Source organism: Panthera pardus, unplaced genomic scaffold (genome assembly GCF_024362965.1).
Source record: "Panthera pardus isolate Hobbes unplaced genomic scaffold, ASM2436296v1 HiC_scaffold_24, whole genome shotgun sequence".
Lineage (NCBI taxonomy): Eukaryota > Metazoa > Chordata > Mammalia > Carnivora > Felidae > Panthera > Panthera pardus.
Genome location: NW_026526810.1, coordinates 129,676,130 through 129,694,335, shown reverse-complemented (window position 1 = coordinate 129,694,335; position 18,206 = coordinate 129,676,130). Strand labels below are relative to the sequence as shown.

Sequence of the window (18,206 nt, the reverse complement as noted above, 5' to 3'; positions counted from 1 at the left end):
TGTACCTAAACTCAATATTAAAGTCGATAGTTCTGTTTAACTGCATTAAAAGAAAATCTGGGGAAACCTGATTTTATAATTCTAAGCTCCTTGAAAAATGGCCCCCGTGCGAGTATTAATGCCCTGTGAATGTTGTTTACCAAGTAACAATTGAATACAAATTAAAAGTATACCATGTCTTTTTTCCCCCAATTAAAAAAAGCTAATGCCAAGATATGGGAAAATTGCTATAGTCCGATGTGAGGGAGGGGAAGGAAAGTCAATCAAATACCGTGACACTGATAAGGTTACCACAGGGCTATAATCTTTCTGTTGTTTTATTTTCCCCTGTCAGAGTGAAAAGATACTGAAACTCTATAGGGGAGCTATTCAGGGCGCTGGGAAAAGTGGCAAGTACTTTGGGGTTACTTTCCCTGGTAAAATACTGAATTGTCTGAAGGTCAGGCTTCTTTCCTTCTAAATTAAACAAGCCTCAGGGATTCAGTACTGATGTGAGTGCAAAAGACAGAATTGAATCAAAAGTCATCCCCCAAGACCAAGAGACGCCAAGATGCCAGGAGATGACTTAATTTTTACTCAAGTTTAAAGAGAGGCGTGGGGCGCCTGGGTGGCTCAGTCGGTTAAGCGTCCAAACGCAGCTCAGGTCACGATCTCTCAATCTGTGAGTTCGAGCCCCGCACCGGGCTCTGTGCTGACAGCTCAGAGCCTGGAGCCTGCTTTGGATTCTGTATCTCCCTTTCTCTGCCCTCCCCTGCTCACGCTTCTGTCTCTCTGTCTCGAAAGTAAATAAACATTAAAAAAAATTTTTGTTAATAAAAGATGAAAAAAATAAAGAGAGGCGTAATATAATTATGATCTGGGACAGTGAAAAACGTATTGAATGTGTCTGACTGGTGTATTTTTCTCTACATTTTATTCCAACTGAAAATGTTACTTGAGTAGATTAAGGTTCACGTTTAGCTGTTTTCTTTATTTTGTTAAAAACAAAGCAAAATAACCTCTCTTTTCCTCTCTCTCTGACCCTCCCCTGCTCATGCATCGCACACCCACTCTCAAAATAAATAAATAGACTTAAAAACTTAAACTTAAAAACTTAAAAAAAAAAAAAAGCAACATAACAACAAAAGTTTAACCATGTGGTAAAGACTGACAATCTTTTTTTTAAATAATTTTTTTAAGTTTATTTATTTTGAGAGATAGAGCATGTGAGCTTGAGTGGGGGAAGGAGTAGAGAGAGGGGTAGAGGGAGAAGCCCGAGCAGGCTCTGTGCTGTCAGCACGGAGGCCGACGTGGGGCTCGAACTCACCAACCGTGAGATCAGGACCTGAGCTGAAATCAAGTGAGACACTGAGCGGACTGAGCCGCTCAGGTGCCCCGGGGCTGCTAATCTCGACCACGGTTCACAAGGCCCTTTGGTCACATGGCAGAGCTCTGATGCCCAGCAGGGCTCCGTCGGACTTACACCTTCTGCTTCCCGGAAGACAGACTCCGGGTGAACTTGAAACCACCGCTATTCAAGGGGAGAGTAAAGCACACACATTTTTACCCTCCAAATATGCCTAAGTCAGCTCCATGTCTCTCCCATTAGGACCGTCCGGGTCAAAGCCATCACTTCCTTACACTTTCGCAAATGAATCCTTTGATTTTGCGCTTCTCCGTTGTCTACACTGGCTGGAGTTAACATTAAAAAAATGTGTATCTGGGGGCGCCTGGGCGGGTCCGTCAGTCAAGCATCCGACTTCCGCTCAGGTCATGATCTCGCCGTTCCCAAGTTCGAGCCCCACATCGGGATCTATGCCAACAGCTCAGAGCCTGGAGCCTGCTTCGGATTCTGTGTCTCCCACTCTCTCTGCCCCTCCCCCTCTCAAGCTCTGTCTCTCTGTCTCTCAAAAATAAACATTAGGGGCGCCTGGGTGGCTCAGTCGGTTGGGCGTCCGGCTTCAGCTCAGGTCACAATCTCGCGGTCCGTGAGTTCGAGCCCCGCGTCGGGCTCTGGGCTGATGGCTCGGAGCCTGGAGCCTGCTTCCGATTCTGTGTCTCCCTCTCTCTCTGCCCCTCCCCTGTTCATGCTCTGTCTCTCTCTGTCTCAAAAATAAATAAAAAACATAAAAAAAAATAAAATAAACATTAAAAAAATTTTTTAATGTATATCTGATGTCATCACCGTTGGCTGAAAAACCTTTCTATGGCTTCTCCATCTGTGAAATGAAACAGTAAATCCTTAACATGACACACAAGTTCCTTTGCATTCTGGTGCCATTGCTCCTGGTTCTCGGGCCTTTGGACCCTGGGAGTTTCACCGATGGCCCCCTGGTCAGGCCTTTGGACTCGGACTGAATTACAACCCCAGCTCTCCTGGTTCTCCAACTTGCAGATGGCAGACTGTGGGACTTTTTGGCCTCTATGACGGGGTCAGCCAATTCCTATGAAAAATCTCCTCTTCTATTTCTCTCTCTCTACATCCTATTGGTTCTGTTTCTCTGTAGAACCCTGACTAATACAGAAGTGTGAAGAACTCCCATATTTCCTTTACCCTGAAACTCCATTCACTTGTCACCAATTACACCGATGATATCTTTTAGGGCCAAAAGATCCAAACCAAGCAAGGATTACACATCGCACTTACTCATCATATACCTTCAGTTTCCTTTGTTCTAGAAGTGTTTTTTAGTCCTTCTTCGATCTTCATAATCTTAAAATCTTCCAGTATTGCAGGCCAGTCATTTTGTGGGCTATCCCTCAACTTGGGTTTGTCTGGTGTTTCCTCATAAGATTCAAGATGCTCAGGGGCGCCTGGGTGGCTCCGTCGGTGAAGTGTCCGACTTCAGCTCAGGTCACGATCTCGTGGTCCGTGGGTTCGAGCCCCACGTTGGGCTCTGGGCTGATGGCTCAGAGCCTGGAGCCTGCTTCGGATTCTGTGTCTCCCTCTCTCTGCCCCTCCCTGGCACACTCTCTCTCTCAAAAAGTAACACTAAAAAAAATTTTTTTAATGCGTGTAATGCAGTGTGGGGTGGGGCCCACTTTCTGTCTTGGACTGCAGCTCCAGCTGTCGTGTCCCTGGCTGCTGGCCGAAGCAGACCTTGTCCGGTAGGGACCCTTGACACGGTCCACACACAATAGCTGTGCTTGGCCTGGGCTGTGTCACAACGGCAGTTCGCGGGATAGCGTGAGGGCATGCTGCTGCTTCTCTGCGGTTAAGTTTCCCCCAATAAAGCCCATATTATAGCTGCGCCGTGTAGCACGCTTGGGGTGTACCTGTGACCTGTTGCCTGAAAGTTAACATTGAATACTTGAGTAAGGTGACGTCTGCTAGATTCTCTTTTGTAAAGTTCTTGTTTTTTAACTAAGAGTTATAGGGGAGATGCTTTGAACCTATGTAGCTATCCCATTCTTTGTCCAACTTTCACCCAGGAGATTTAGCAAACACTGATATTTCTTGTCTGATGATTGCCAAATGGTGATTTTCGAATTCCATCATTCCTTCTAAGTTTTTTTTTTTAAGAGAGTGATAGAGCATGCACACTCGAGGGGGGGGGCAGGGAGGAGGAATAGAGGGGGAGAGAGAGAGAGAGAGAAGGAGAGAGAGGGAGAGAGTCTTAAGTAGGTCCCGCACCCAGCACGGGGTCAGAGAGACCCTGACGTGGGTCCCGATCCCACAGCCCTGGGATCCTGGCCTGAGCTGAAATCAAGAGTTGATGCTCAATTCACTGAGCTACCCAGGAGCCCCTATTCCTTCCAAATTTCTAGTTGCATTCTATCCTAAGGAAGACCTGTCCCTTTTCTCCTCACTTATTCATTCATTAAACACACACACACACACACACACACACACACACATACATCAGCGTGGACTCATGGATCCTATTTTACTCCATGGGACATAATCTCCTACTATCATCATTTATTTTGATGTTCCAATTTCCCAGATTTGGCCAGCGGGAGTCCCTTCAAACGGACTACGTTGTTGTTTTGAAATGTCTCCTTCACTCTTCGAGCATTTTCGTGTTTTCTGGCACGACAAGAAGGTCCAGGCTCACTTACGCTTTCTCTGTCCCAACCATGAAATCAGGTATTTCTTCAAGGATTCCCGGTTCCTTTTAGCAGAAGATGGTGTTTCAATCGGGATGTTAGGTGTTCTCCTGGATATAGGGCTGCTGCTCCAGGGTTCTTTCAGCGGACAGAGCTAGAAGTATATATACATAGATATACTTTTATGTATACTGAAAGCCTTAGGTTCACATCAGTATCTCCAATTCCAACCTGACCACTCAAGCCTTCTTCTTTTCTCCTTTCAATATTTGTAACCCCATTCTCCAACAGTGAGGAATGTGGCTTCTGTGGTCCTCAATATAGTTTTTCATTTGCAGAGTCCCCTTGTATATACAATTGGCTGCCTGACTTTGCAGGACTGCACCCACCTTCCTTGTTTTGGCTCTGATCTCCAAGCTGGGCTGACTTCCTAGCTGAATAGCGGGACGACTGTATTCTCCTGGGTAGATGGAAAAGCAGAGAGAACCAGTCAGTAGAGAAAGATACACAGATAAGTAGACACAGAGGGGAAAAAAAAATCACGGAAGGATATAGACAGTACCTTTGAGTTCCTGAAAGCTTTCCAACTCCTGGGTCTACTCCCTTGCTGCAGCTGTATTCCTGCTCCCGGCTTCTGTGAGAAGCGTCTGCAACCTTATGATACAGTTCTTCCCTTTTGGTTAAGCTACTTCAGGTTGGTTTCTGTTACTTGCAAACAAAGAGTCTTAAGCAAAGGTATATTTATATCCTGACTTGTCCTACAAAAAAGAAAACAAATTACGGAAATAATCAGGGCAGAGGGAAAATAAAAAAATTTGCCCACCGAAAATGCATACCACATGGTACTATACCGTTGCTTAACATGGGCTGAAATATTAGCTCCAAGATTTCTAGTGATCCAAACAAAGTGTGAAACACTATCCCTGACAAGAGTTTATGTCTCTGGATTTAAAAACAAGCCAGCAACTGGAGCATGAATAGATAGATCATTGGAAGAAAATGCAGAGTCTACAAGTGAACCCTTCAACAAATGGCCAGTAAGTGGCAAACCGTGTAGCCATCTGGAAGAAAAAGAATTTGGATCCATCACTCATCCCATATACTCAGTCGCTGCCAAATGCATGGATGTTTAATTGCAAAAGACTGGAGGTCTAAGTGCCCACCAATAGAGAATTAATTAAATAAATCAAGGCACATCCCAGCAATAAAGTGTTATGGGGATTGAAAAAAAATAGCAAGGGGATGCCTGGGTGGCTCAGTCCGTTAAGCATCAGACTTCAGCTCAGGTCATGATCGCACGGCTTGTGAGTTTGAGCCCCGCGTAGGTCTCTGTGCTGACAGCTCAGAGCCTGGAGCCTGCTTTGCATTCTGTGTCTCCCTTTCTCTCTGCACCGCACCCCCCCCCCCACCACTCTGTCTCTCTCTCAAAAATAAGTAAACATTAAAAAATTTAAAAAAAATAGCACGGACCTCTGTATATATTGCTGCAAAATACGTTCATGATATATTATGTAAAGAAGGCAAGGTAAAGTAAGTGTGTAGAGCATGCTACCATTTTTGTAAATGAGGAAGTCTTGGCTTGTATGCACATGAAAAAATTCTTCTGATGAATGAGGAAGAAATATCTGCTTGGGGACAGGTGTGAGAGAGAGGTTCTTTCTACTATATACATTGTTATGCTGAGGGATGAACCATATGTATGTACCACTCTTTTTTTTTTTAATTAAAAAAAAAAACTGGTGAAAATTAGACAAATCCGCTGATGGAGAAGACCAGCTAGTCTTGACAGATTGAACGGACAGCAGGAGGGGCTAAAAGTTTTACCTGCCCCCAAATTCCCACTGCTAGTGCCTATTTTCACCCTGAGAAGCCATCCTTTTCACAAAGGATTATCTCCCGAAAGCCTTTATGTGTGTTATCGGGGAGGTCTGTTGCCCGCAGTGCGGTACCGGTAAGAAACGTTTTTATGGAGGTCTGCCCAAAGCATTCTATTTCCTAATTTTGCCCATGAACATTCTGTGTTAAGGCGAAACTCCAAGCCAAACTATGGTAGATGTATGATCAAAATTTGAGCACAGTAGTGATTGACAGCACGCCAGTCCGGAAGCCAGACTACCTGGGGCTCTAATCTCAGTTCATTTATTAGCTGTTGGAGGCTAGTCAGTTTCTCCATCTGTTAAAATGGGGCCAGTTACAATGCCCATCTCCAATTTATATCACGAGCATGTGCGCCTTAGGGCAGCCAGTCCAATGGCAACAAAATGTGGCCCACGTAAGACATCACAATTCTTCTAGCACAGCAAAAAAAAAAAAAAAAGAAAAGAAAAGAAAAACAAGTGAAAATACTGTTTATCCCGCTGTGTAAAATACATGATCACTTCATGTCATCGGTAAGATTATTAGTGCGATGTCTTACAGTCTTTTTTTGGTAAAGCACATATACATCTATGAGTTCCAACCAGCACATCCCACTTGGGACTGGCCAATTTTTAAGTGCTCAAGAGCCACACGAGGCTGGTGGCGGCTGTAGAACACCGGCTATCTAGCACGGAGTAGGTACTGAGTGCTAAAGCTTAAGATCGGAAGCATCCCCTGCAGTGCACCAGCCTACCCCAGGAGTCCTCTGGAAGAGATGCCTACATTTGGGGGTAAATTAATAGGATTCTCTTTAAGCCCACGATTTACTGGACCTCCATCCACTCTTTAATTCACAGACACGAGGTGTGGCAGAGGGTTGCAACCTATGCAAAGGGACAATTTACATAAGCGCCCCCCCCCCCCCCCGTCCCATTATCCGGTTATTCTTATTCCGGGGCGGGGGTGGGGTCTGTTGTCTCCCCAAATGCGGAGGGCCCGGCACCACCACCGCGGGGGAGAAGCAGGCGAGTGGGAAGGCCCTTTAAAAAGGGGAGGCGGTGGTAAGAGGAGCGCTGAGCCTCCGGAGAACAATTACGGCTGTGGGGAAGGGCCACGTTTAGGGGGCGGTGGGTGTCAGAGGGGCAACGATGGAGGCGGACGAGTTCCGAGAGCCGGGAGGTTCTGCCGAGCCCGGCGAGCGCTCGCGGCCCCGGCGCGCGGGCCCAGGAGCGCGGCGAAGGCGCCGGGCCGCAGGCGGTGGGTCGCCCCGGTCCACTCCCGGCGCTGGGCCGCAAACGCCGCCTGGCTTCCGCCTCCCGCGTCCGCTGTCTCCCGGCTCCTGAATGGCTGCGGGGCCGGGATTAACCTTTCACCGCCGCGCTCTGTCCAATCACAGGCTCGCTCTCATGCCGGCGCGGGGCGAGCGGGGCCGAGCGGAGCGTGGGGGCGCGGAGGGGGCGGCGCGGGCGCCGGTGGGATTCTTCAAGCGGCTGTGCGCCGTTGCCGCGGGCCGTGCGCGGGCTGCGGGCGAGCCGGGCTCTGCGCAGTCTCCGCAGGCGCGGGCGGGAGGGGTCGAGGCGGAGGCGCGGCGCGGCGCAGGCTGCTCCAGGCCCAGGTGAATGGAGTAACCTGACAGCGGGGACGAGGCGACGGCGAGCGGGAGGAAATGGCGGCGGCGGCGGCGGCGCCAGGCGGCACCGGGAGGCCTGGGCTGTGACGCGCGCGCCGGAGCGGGGTCCGATGGTTCTCGAAGGCCCGCGGCGCCCCGTGCTGCAGGTGAGGCGGGCTCCCGCGGAGCCGCTTTGTGTGCGGGGCGGGGAGCGGCTGCGCCCGCCTCGGCGCGGAGGCCCGCGTGGGCGCCCGGGCCCGGACCCGCCGAGGAGGGCAGCCGGCGCGGGCAGATGGCGCGCGGCCTCGCCCGGTCCCGGGCGGCGCGGCCTGCGAGCCGGGCGTCCACCGGGCCGGGCTCCGCGCCGCCCGGCCCCTGGCGCCCCTCCGGAGTCGGCGCCGCGGAGGGCCGCGGTGCGGTCGCGCTGGCGGCGGCCGGGGCCGCGGAGCCCGCGCTGCCGCCCGCCGGGCCCGCGGAGAGCAGGCTTTGACAGGTCCGGTTACGCACGCGGGAGCGGTGCGGGACCCCGCGGCGGCGTCCGGGGAGCATCCTCGGGACCGCGCCGGGCCTGCTCGGAGGGCAGGGAGGCCGGCTGTCGTTGCTGGCGGGGAAGCGCGAGCCTTGGGGTCCCGCCCGGCGAGGATTGTTCGCGTTTATTGGCAGGTGACCAGATCTGGGTCCCCCGGGGCGGGTGGCCGGGGCCATCTTTTCGCCCCTCCCCTCCGATGTTTTTGTTGCCAGAACGCCTGAACCCTGCAGAGGAGCCTTTCTGGAGGGTTTTTCATCCCCGGGAAGTCGGTGTATGTTTTAGGTGAGCGCATCAGATTCACGGGGATGGTCTAGAAAAACCGAGCTGCCCCGAAGGCTTTGCCCGCAGCAGAGCTAACACACCCCGTAATGTGTCTTTAATTGCCCGGAGATTTGTAAAAACAAGGATGAGTGAGGAGTCCTTTGCTCTTCAGGGTTCAGTCTGTGCGTTTGTGAAGAAAAGTCATTCTTCCGGGGACCCGCTGCTGATCCACATGAAAAGTCTGAGCATTCTTAGGATTATCACGAGATAAGCATTCATCTTATTAAAGAGTAATTAACTTTGAAGCCTGTGCCGCTGGGAGGTGCTTCTGGCTTTGAATTTTCTGAATCTTTACCATCCCGATTTTCAGTTGTCTTCTGTTGCTTGTCTTTCAAGTGCAGCACACTCAGTGAATGGAAAAGGACGGGCGTTAGGAGTTAAATTACTTGGAAAGTACATATTTTTTAATGTGCTCTCGTAAGAGGTTCACTAAATTGAAAATGTATTGATGTAAACATGTCGTTTTCTCAGTAAGAACCCATCTGAATCGAGAGCTCCAACAAATTTTATTTTTTTTAACGTTTATTTATTTTTGAGACAGAGAGAGACAGAGCATGAACGGGGGAGGGGCAGAGAGAGAGGGAGACACAGAATCCGAAACAGGCTCCAGGCTCCGAGCTGTCAGCACAGAGCCCGACGCGGGGCTCGAACTCACATACCGCGAGATCGTGACCTGAGCCGAAGTCGGACGCTCAACCAACTGAGCCACCCAGGCGCCCCGAGAGCTCCAACAATTTATTGGACGATGGATGATGGTGCAGGATTCTGAATGAGACCGCGAGGGAGTAGTGATTTTAGGACTGTTAGTATTTGGGGGAGTGTCATTAATATCTAGGCTCTGGAATCATCAGTTTATTTCGCAGTGTTGTCTTTGGAGCCAGTTAGCTACCTGTGGCGTGTGTACATTACATGGAATATGTGGTCTACACACAGACATATATGGACACGTGCATATAATTATTTCAGAACTTCATTTTAGGTCACATAAAACTTACTCTCTTTATAGGTTAGAACTACTATAAACATTGCTTGTAATATGATGGTCACTATAAACACTTAAATAGCAACATGGGTTAATGGATTTATCCATGGTATACACATGCTGTTTTAAGAAAAGATGTATTCATCAATTTAATTCGGGGAGAAAAGATCTTCTTTTCCTGCCGTTAGTTTAACGCGATCAGCTCACCATCAGAGGTTAAGTTCTGTCGACTGTATTATGCCTGCGACTCTTCTGTATGAGTTGGTACAGCAGGGTTTTTGCCATTGCCAAGTTTTCTTGTCTTGGGTTTAGAAGACGTTTTATTTTGATGTGGCTCCTGATTCTTACCTGGTAGTGATTTGGGGGGTGGTACATAGGTGGCAGCTCTTTCGCTGTAGTGCTGCCTTCTAGGAATGACGCTTATGACCCTGGGACTCTCCCCTGCCACCATCCCACGTGCGAGATGCTTGTTTCATTTGAGAAAGTGGGTATTTCGTAGAGGTTCCCTCACTTGTGACCCGGTTAACATCCTGTGGTCATTACTTGTGGCAAAGGAAAGAAAGGAAACGTTTATTGATAAAAAGTGTCTCCTTCTGTGCTAGGATGTTTCGGTTGCTTTTATATACCTGCTCCTTCAGACCTCCCTGAGACAAACGCAGTATCGTCCTTCTTTTACGTGCAAGGATATGAAGACTCCGGTTATTGACCTGAGTTGTCAATCTAGAAGTAGCAGTCAGGAGTCAGTCGTGGTTCAATTTCAGAGTCCTTGCGTGTTGGGCTCTTTGCAGTGCACTCCGTTACTGCGAGTGGATTTTAGGAGAAAACCTGTGTAAGACGCGGGTGAGTCCTGGGGCGCCTGGGTTGCTCAGTTGGCTAAGCATCAGACTTCTACAGCTCAGGTCATGATCTCATGGCTCGTGAGTTCGAGCCCCACGTTGGGCTCTGTGCTGACAGCTTAGAGCCTGGAGCCTGCTTAGGATTCTGTATCTCTGTCTCTCTCTGCCCCGCCGCTGCTCAAGCTCTGTCTGTCTCTATCTCAAAAATAAAAGTAAAAACACTAAAAAAAAAGAAAAAAAAAAAGACAGGTAAGTCTTTAGTTAATATTTGTTGATGGGGCGCCAGAATGGCTCAGTCGGTTAAGCATCTGACTGGCTCAGGTCATGATCTCAAGGTCAATGAGTTTGAGCCCCGCGTCGGGCTCTGTGCCGACAGCTCAGAGCCTGGAGCCTGCTTCAGATTCTGTGTCTCCCTCTCTCCGCCCCTACCCTGCTTGTGCTCTGTCTCTTGCTGTCTCTCAAAAATGAATAAATGTTAAAAAAAAAAATTTGTTTTAATTGCTGAATGAATGGAACTTTTTCTAACCTTAAATATTCTGGTGACCCCTGATTATCGGAATCATTCATATTTTTTTCTTTTTTCGTGGTAAAATCGGCATAACAGAATTTACCTTTTTAACCAATTTTAAATGAGCAGTTTGGTGGCGTTAACTATACGTCTGTTGTTTTGCAGTCATCGCCATCATCCATCTTCAAAACTTTTTCATCATCTTCACCTGGAACTCTGTCCCCATTGAACATTACCTCCCCATTCCCCCCTCCTCCCACACCTAGGCACCCCCATTCTTCCATCTCTGTGAATCTGACTGCTCCAGAAACCTAGTATATGTGGAATCATACAATATTTGTCCTTTTGTGACTGGCTTGTTTCAGCTGGCATAGTCTTCAGGGCTCATTCATGTTGTATCATGGGTCAGACTCTCCTTTTTTTTTTTTTTTAATGTTTATTTATTTTTGAGAGAGAGAGAGATAGAGCGAGCGCAAGTGGGGAGGGGCAGAGAGAGAGGGAGACACAGGATCCGAAGCAGGCTCTAGGCTCCCAGCTGTCAGCACAGAGCCCGACGCAGGGCTCGAACTCACAAACCGTGAGATCATGACCTGAGCCGAAGTCGAACGCTTGCTTAACTGACTGAGCTACCCAGGTGCCTGTCTGACTCTCCATTTTTAAGGCTGAATAATATTCCTTGTATATGTGTATACACGCCACATTTTTTTTATCTGGTTTTTCATGGATGGACGCGTGGGTTGCTTCTGCCTTCTAGCCTTGTGACTAACGCTGCTGGGAGCATAGATGTACAAGTGTCTGTTTGAGTCCCTGCCTTCACTTCTTCTATATACTCAGAAGCGGTCAGGCTGTTTCTTGATCATCAAAACGCTAGAATCAGAAGTTACTGTAGTATGAGTTTTCTGAGGGTTGCTCTAGGCGGTTACACTATCCTACAAATAATTCCCCTCTGTTCAGAGATGAGTTTAGTCTCCCTGAGTCCCAGGATGTACTCATTTTTATGATCTTGCTTCCTATCACTGCTTGGCGAGTAGATGTGCAAGGAAGTGAATTCATTCAGTTGATTCATCGTGGGGCTTGGAGTGCTCTGATGTTGCCAGAGGACGAAACTGGGAAGGTCTGTGTTCAACTTGTGTAAACAGTAAGTTGAAGCCAAGTGATTTATCTTGTTTACCTTGTGCTCTCCCTTTTGGACATTCAAGAGTTTACTTCGTTCAGAAACCCCAGTGGATGTATGTGTGTTATACTGGGTCTTATTCACAAGTTTCTTTGGAATATTTTTTCCTATCGTTACGCACTTACAACTTGCCGAAGTAGGTGATGATCTTACGAAGCAGCACCCTGTCTTTTGCAGTCTACCTCCTGAGCCTGTGAGGTGGATCTTTTGTTCTTTATTTTCTGATTCTTTGATGTTCATCAAATCCTTTGCATGCTACAGGCTGATTTTATTTTATTTTATTTTATTTTTTTTAATTTTTTTTTTTTTTTTTTAACGTTTATTTATTTTTGAGACAGAGAGAGACAGAGCATGAACAGGGGAGGAGCAGAGAGAGAGGGAGACACAGAATCTGAAACAGGCTCCAGGCTCTGAGCTGTCAGCACAGAGCCCGACGCGGGGCTCGAACTCACAGACCGTGAGATCATGACCTGAGCCGAAGTCGGATGCTTAACCAACCAAGCCACCCAGACGCCCCCAGGCTGATTTTATTTTTTTAGTTACAACTAATTTCCGCTAAGGCGATTCTCGTGGTAGTACAGTCTGTGTAGACATAGCCATTTACTACTTTATTATTTGTCTACTTTGAGAAAGGATTTGAGATTGTCTTACACTGATGGACTGATTTGAGAAGACCGAAAACAGTGGCCTAAGTGGAGGGGTGGAGTGTGGACGTTGCTGGAAGGAATTATCGGTGAGAGGCTGAGGGCAAGGACAGCCTCAGCATCTGCATGTAACCGAAGAGGTTTTTTTTGGTTGTTGTTTTGTTTTGCTTTTAATTTTTATTAGTCAAAGCAAAAGAGGAAACAGAACTAATTATATAGTCGGCATTGACTAATGAGAGGAAGTAAGCCAGGAGAAGCCGACTTCTCTCTCGTATGAAGAAGAATCCTTTGGATTCTTGCATAAAATGACATTAACAATAGATGGAGAAAATGTGTTGCATTTTGCAGATAGGGAAACATTTTGCACCTGCCATTTTAGAGAAAGCGGAGAAAAGCCTCAGGCTTCAGTAGTGCAGGTGTGCCTCGTACTGGTAATTTGATTCTTCAGAGTTTAGTTAATTTATCTTTCAGGTGATGTCCCCGCAATATCAATGGTCTCATTCAGGCTTTTGACCGATGCTGAATCACGATCCAGTCACAAATGAACCCTTTTCTGGATAGCGTAGGCAGCCAGGATCTTCCAGATTCTCTCTGCCAGTCTTTAGGAACGCGTGTCAGTTGCCTTTCTTACATGGTGGTGTATACTCAGTGAATGAATACAGAGAGCATTGCATTATTTTTGAGGTCAAGTCAAGCTGATGAAATTGAAATCTTCAGTCATATAAAAAGGCCTTTGTTAAAACAGATCCCCGAGTACAGAGTGGCTTTCTCGTTCATCTGAAATTGTCAATGAATTGTTAGGATTCTTTTTCATACACAAAGTTGCTTTACATTTTAAATAAGTGACTAAGAAGATGCCACAAGAAAACATTGTCAGAGGAGGTCCCTAAGCCTGTTACTGGAAAGAAGACAAAACAATTAAGCTTTGGCCCTAGCGTTTTCATCTTTGAGGCTCATGGTAATAGTAAGTGTTGGCTGCGTTAAGGTTGATAAGATAGTAAGGGTGGAATAGTGCCTGGCATAGAAGGTGCTCAGATTTGCCTAATGAATTGATTAATTTATATTTACTTTTTTTTGGAGTCGTCCTTAGAAGCCAAGATAGATTTACAGAGCACGATATTGCTTGTATATTAAGGCTTTTAGAAAGATCATCGTTCTTCTTCTTTTGGACAGATCATGCCATCTGTCCTTGAATCTGATTGGAATTCTGTCCAAGAATCTGATTCTTGATTCTCCTCCATTTGTGATGTACATATGATTAAGTGCGTAGAAACATCGTGGACCAAGAGAAGTGTTAAGAAACTCACAGAAGAAAATTGCTATAAAAATCGGGAGTTGTACCGGTATCGAAAGCAATCTCATTGTTGAGGCAGCCTGACTGTGGTTGTTGTGACGTTGCTTCTGCTTTTGCCGACAGCCCGATGTACGCAATGAGGTAGCGATTTAAAAAAACACGTTTAGAAAATTCCTCTGGGAATTAGGTGTCTACAAACCCATTCAGAATTTCAAAAACGATGTATTGAACTCAAATAATGAGAGGAGGATCTCAATGTAAAACTCGATCTTTGAAATGATGTAGAAAGGTTCTTTGACCAAGGAGTTAGATCAGCAAGACGATTGGAAGGGGAAAAGAAAGGCAGCAGCAGACTTATCTAATACTTTGAGATTCCAGGACTTGTGTCTTTCTGTTGGTTACGGCCTAGGAGGGCAATTAACCTGTCAAACCCAAAGATTTGAAGGCCTCTGATCAGTGGTATTTTAAGCTTTTTCCACCTTGGAGAATTAAAGATTAATGTTTTACTATAGCATCATAGGGATGTTTGCACTGTATCAAATAGTGCAGCCATCTGTCTGACTTGGGTGTCTGTAATAGAGATACCAAGTGTAATAATGCCTTTATATTGCTAACTCTCCCTAAGTAACCATTATCCTCCTATTATGCATGAATAAAACATCATCCTTGAATCTGTATTTCACACCATCATGAACTGTTTATATATCTGTCACACATCCTTGGTGTAGGCCACTGGTTCTTACTCTGTAGACAGAGACTACGGATTTGATGAAAGATGTGAATCTTATTTCCAGAAAAACGTACATATTCATAATTTCACATAAAATTATACGAGGTGCAGGGATCCCTCCTGAATCCTATCTGCACGTGCTTGCTTAGGCCGTGTCTACACAAAGACAACTAATAGGTTAACTAAGGAGCAGTGACGAAATTCTGGATGGTTGACGCACAAGTTCCACACGATGGATGGAATCGAACGAACAGTGCAGAATAACGTGTGGTCGAGAAACCTCTGTTCTAGTTGGCTTGACTTCTAAATGACTAGCCGTGTGGTAAGCGCAAGTCACCTTGGCCTTTCTAGATTTTAACTTTCTCACTGGTAAAATGAGAACATTTGCAAGCCTCTAAATATCTTCTAGTCAGTAGTCTTTAAGGCACCCCTAGAACTCCGGGACCTCTCCATTTCAAGCGGAGGGTTTCGACTGAACATGAGGCATGGAAAAGAGAGGCTGCATTTTTCTTGAGTATTAAGGTTTGTATACAGGGACCACGGGAAAGGAGACCACGGAATTGTGGGCGGGTCTGAGCAGGGAATGTAAAATGCAAACATGGAGAAATTGTCTTGAAAAGTATAGAGAGAGCCAGATTTTGCCTTGACCGGATGGCAGAATCTTTCAGACACAGTTGAGACTTTTCGTCGTCTGTCTCTGCTTCCAGTACAGCTCAGTAAATGTTGGTGAATGAGGAGAAAATTTCACAGAAGCGGTTTGAAGCCTTCTACCCGACCAGTATGGTGAGGAGCCAGTAACCCATCAGGAGGCCCTGGGTACTATTAATGAGAAGAGTGTCTACTGGGAACCCTGGTACTTTAATTTTAAGAGCTTTTATTTTGTGTTGAACACTGTACTGAGAGCACCTAGCTTTTTTCCCAGTCTTGTATAGCTAAACATTAAAAAGGGAAACTCCCAAACTTCTCAATCTTTAGACGTACCTGCTGCATATACTAAACCCAAGTGATTTATTGATCTTAGGCCAAACATAATTTGGGGTGTGTTTATTCTTTTATTTTTTTGTTTTTGATAGAGACAGAGCGTGAGCAGGGGAGGGGCAGAGGGAGAAGGAGACACAGAACCCGAAGCAGGCTCCAGGCTCCGGGCTGTCAGCACAGAGCCCGACGCGGGGCTTGAACTCACAAATTTCAAGACCATGACCTGAGCCGAAGTCGGATGCTCAACCGACTGAGCTACCCAGGCGCCCCAGTAATTTGGGGTGTTTTAAGGAAAAGGCAGAATTTTGTTGCTAAGAATATGTAAACAAATGATTAAAAAAACCAAACCAAACAAAAATCACCTAAGGCATTGGAGTGCAGTAGGTAAATTGAGCCGGAGGTAAGGCAAAAGCTGTAATTTCTTGTATAAATGCAGTTAGCACCTTCAAAGGAATGATTCTTTTTTTGCTTATCTGATACATGCCTTTAGTGTTCAGCCCTTCTTCGCTAAAATATGGGAAATAGTCACTGCCAAATAGTGCTTCCCTTTGGGGATATAAAAAATTCCCATCGACATACGATGCCGTTCTGAAGGAGAATGTTGTTTTGACACTCAGTCTTTGTAAACACCTAGCTTTTGTGTTGGTGAACATTAGGAAAAGAGAATTCTGGGAAGTTTGTTTTACTTGTGAGCTGGGTCTGTACTTTCGCCAAGAATAGGGAAAGAAGTAATTGTTTTAAAGCCTTTCTTTAAAGCACGTGCACAAATTTGCACACGCTGTGCACGCGTACATATACACACAGAATACACGTATACGTGTATGAAGCCTGTATTATCTAGGTCTCTGCAGCAGATGCTCGGTTAAAGTGCTTACTTGTGTTTTCTGTATCGAGTGAAGACCAAAATCACCCAGTGCATGGTAGTTTCGGGAATATTAATTTCTCTAGTTTATTTCACCATGTCTGAACCCCCTTCATGATAGCAGTCTCCTTTCAGGTAGTACTTTTCATTTTACTAGAGAAGTTCGTTTTGTAGTGTTTGTATCAGGTAGTCAATTGTGTTTAGTCATCAGTCGAATGGAATAAAGATACTAGAAGAAATGGCGGGATATGTGGTCAGTTAGTGTGTGTTTATCGAGCACCTGAGTTCCTAGACTAGAAAGGCCGAGAGGAATGTCAGTGGCCAGGGCTGATTTCAGCTGCCAGCGGCTTTAAAATTAAAGCAGTATTTTTACTTAAATGTGTTTATGCAGATTCAGCTGAAAATGAAACATTCAGTTTGCTTCTGTTATTTTTAAATTGCGTTTTACTCTTTTTCAATCCCCTGGGGAGATCAAAGGGACCATATCCAGGAGCACCTTATTTTGACTAGCAAATCGGTGTTAATCGACCCCTCCTTTGAGATTTGAGTATTGTGTATTGTGGAAATAAGTTGGGAGTCAGAATTCAGGTAGAATTCCACCTTTCCCATTTATTGGTCAGTTGGCCTTGGGTAGGTTATTTCAAATCCCTGTACAATGGAAATGACACTTGCTTCAGGGCTGTTTGGAGGATTCAATTAGATAATAGATAATTTAATGCTCCATTAAGGTAAATCTTCTCCCTTCCCTCTTCCTGTGGGAACTTCCGGTATTTCATAGGTACCATGGTAAATGAAGAATTTTTGCATATTGTATTAAGGATTTTTACTTCTCTTTTAAAATAAACTTTAAGTGAAATCAGTTTCAGCTGATAAACAGGAAAGTACCTAAATCACAAGGATGTACAAAGTGAACACGCCCAGATCAAGAGCAGATATGACCAGTATTTTACAAGCTCCTCTCAGTGCCCCTCCCAGGCAATTACACCCCCGCCCGCCCCGGTCCCCTGCCCAAAAAAAAAAAAAAGCAAACGCCGTACTTTTCCTTATTTCTAACTTTATGGTAGTAGAAGTTATATGGTATGATTTTGTGTTGGAATTTTGTGTTGGGTCGCTTCACTTAACATCTGAAGTGTGTGAGATTCACAGTATTCTGTTGTATGAATATGTCCATGTTTACTTGTCTGTTGTATTGTTATTGGACACTTGTCTTGCTTTCAGTTTTGGCTGTTAGGAGTAGTGCAGTTCTTTTGCATGTTTTTTGGTGAATATGTGTCTATTTCAGTCGGCGTTCACTTAGAATGGAATTATTTGGGTTATGGGATATGCGTATATTCAGGGCAGATACTTCCAATTTGCAGTTCTACTAGCCTTGTATGAAAGTTCTCTAAGCGTCACATCCTTTGCCACACTGGATACCATGTGTCTTCATTTTGGCCGTTCTGATGGGTGTGGTAGTAGCTCATTGTGGCTTAATTTGCATCCTTCTAATTGCTTCTGAAGGTTATTGGCCGTTTGATACCCTGTGCTGGGAAGTCCTTTGCCTACGCTCCGTTTGCTTCTCTGCCTGTTCCTTACTGATCTGTAGAGATTGTTTCCGTATCTCCTACCCTAGCTTGCCTTTTCACTCTTAATCGGATCATATCATAAACAGACATTTTTAATTTCGACGCAGTCCACTCCGTCCATTTTTTCCCTGTGTGATTAGTACTTTCAGCGTCTCGTCTAAGAAATTGTTGCTTACTCCAACGACATGAAGGTATTCTCTTAAGTTGTTTTCTGAAGACTTTATTGTTTTACGTTGCACGTTTAGAACTACAATCCAGCTGGCACTGATTTTTGTGTATGACTTGAGG

The 18,206-nt window shown here is 45.9% G+C and overlaps 2 protein-coding genes across 10 annotated transcripts in view; one reads left to right on the top strand and one right to left on the bottom strand.

The window, feature by feature from the left end:
* Positions 1-2,907: 2,907 nt before the first annotated feature.
* On the bottom strand, positions 2,908-8,130 carry LOC109274518 (translation initiation factor IF-2-like). 5 transcript variants are annotated; one of them, XM_053889753.1, is made up of 3 exons: positions 4,592-8,130; positions 4,042-4,183; positions 2,908-3,269 (listed from the first exon to the last, which is right to left on the bottom strand). In XM_053889753.1, exon 1 carries the CDS (start codon positions 8,042-8,044, stop codon positions 7,277-7,279), a length of 768 nt encoding a protein of 255 aa, XP_053745728.1. In that variant the 5' UTR covers positions 8,045-8,130; the 3' UTR covers positions 2,908-3,269; positions 4,042-4,183; positions 4,592-7,276. The 5 variants fall into 5 exon arrangements, with proteins under 5 accessions (XP_053745728.1, XP_053745727.1, XP_053745729.1 ...); XM_053889752.1 differs by lacking the exon at positions 2,908-3,269 and adding an exon at positions 4,419-4,489 and having other exon boundaries at positions 3,887-4,183; XM_053889754.1 differs by lacking the exon at positions 2,908-3,269 and having other exon boundaries at positions 3,887-4,183; positions 4,592-4,787; positions 6,715-8,130.
* Positions 7,401-18,206, top strand: part of DICER1 (dicer 1, ribonuclease III) — a 71,612-nt gene continuing 60,806 nt past the window's right edge. For 4 of the 5 annotated variants that reach the window (XR_008417313.1, XM_019462186.2, XM_019462184.2 and 1 more), the window contains exon 1: positions 7,560-7,662. The gene's annotated coding sequence lies outside the window, so the exon portion shown is untranslated. Of the gene's footprint in view, positions 7,502-7,559; positions 7,663-18,206 lie in introns of those variants that run through there. The other variant, XM_019462185.2, reaches the window with a different exon arrangement.

What these genes read in the sequence shown, in the direction of transcription:
- LOC109274518 (XM_053889753.1), bottom strand. Translation starts at nt 8,044, where the DNA reads ATGCTCCCCGGACGCCGCCGCGGGGTCCCGCACCGCTCCCGCGTGCGT.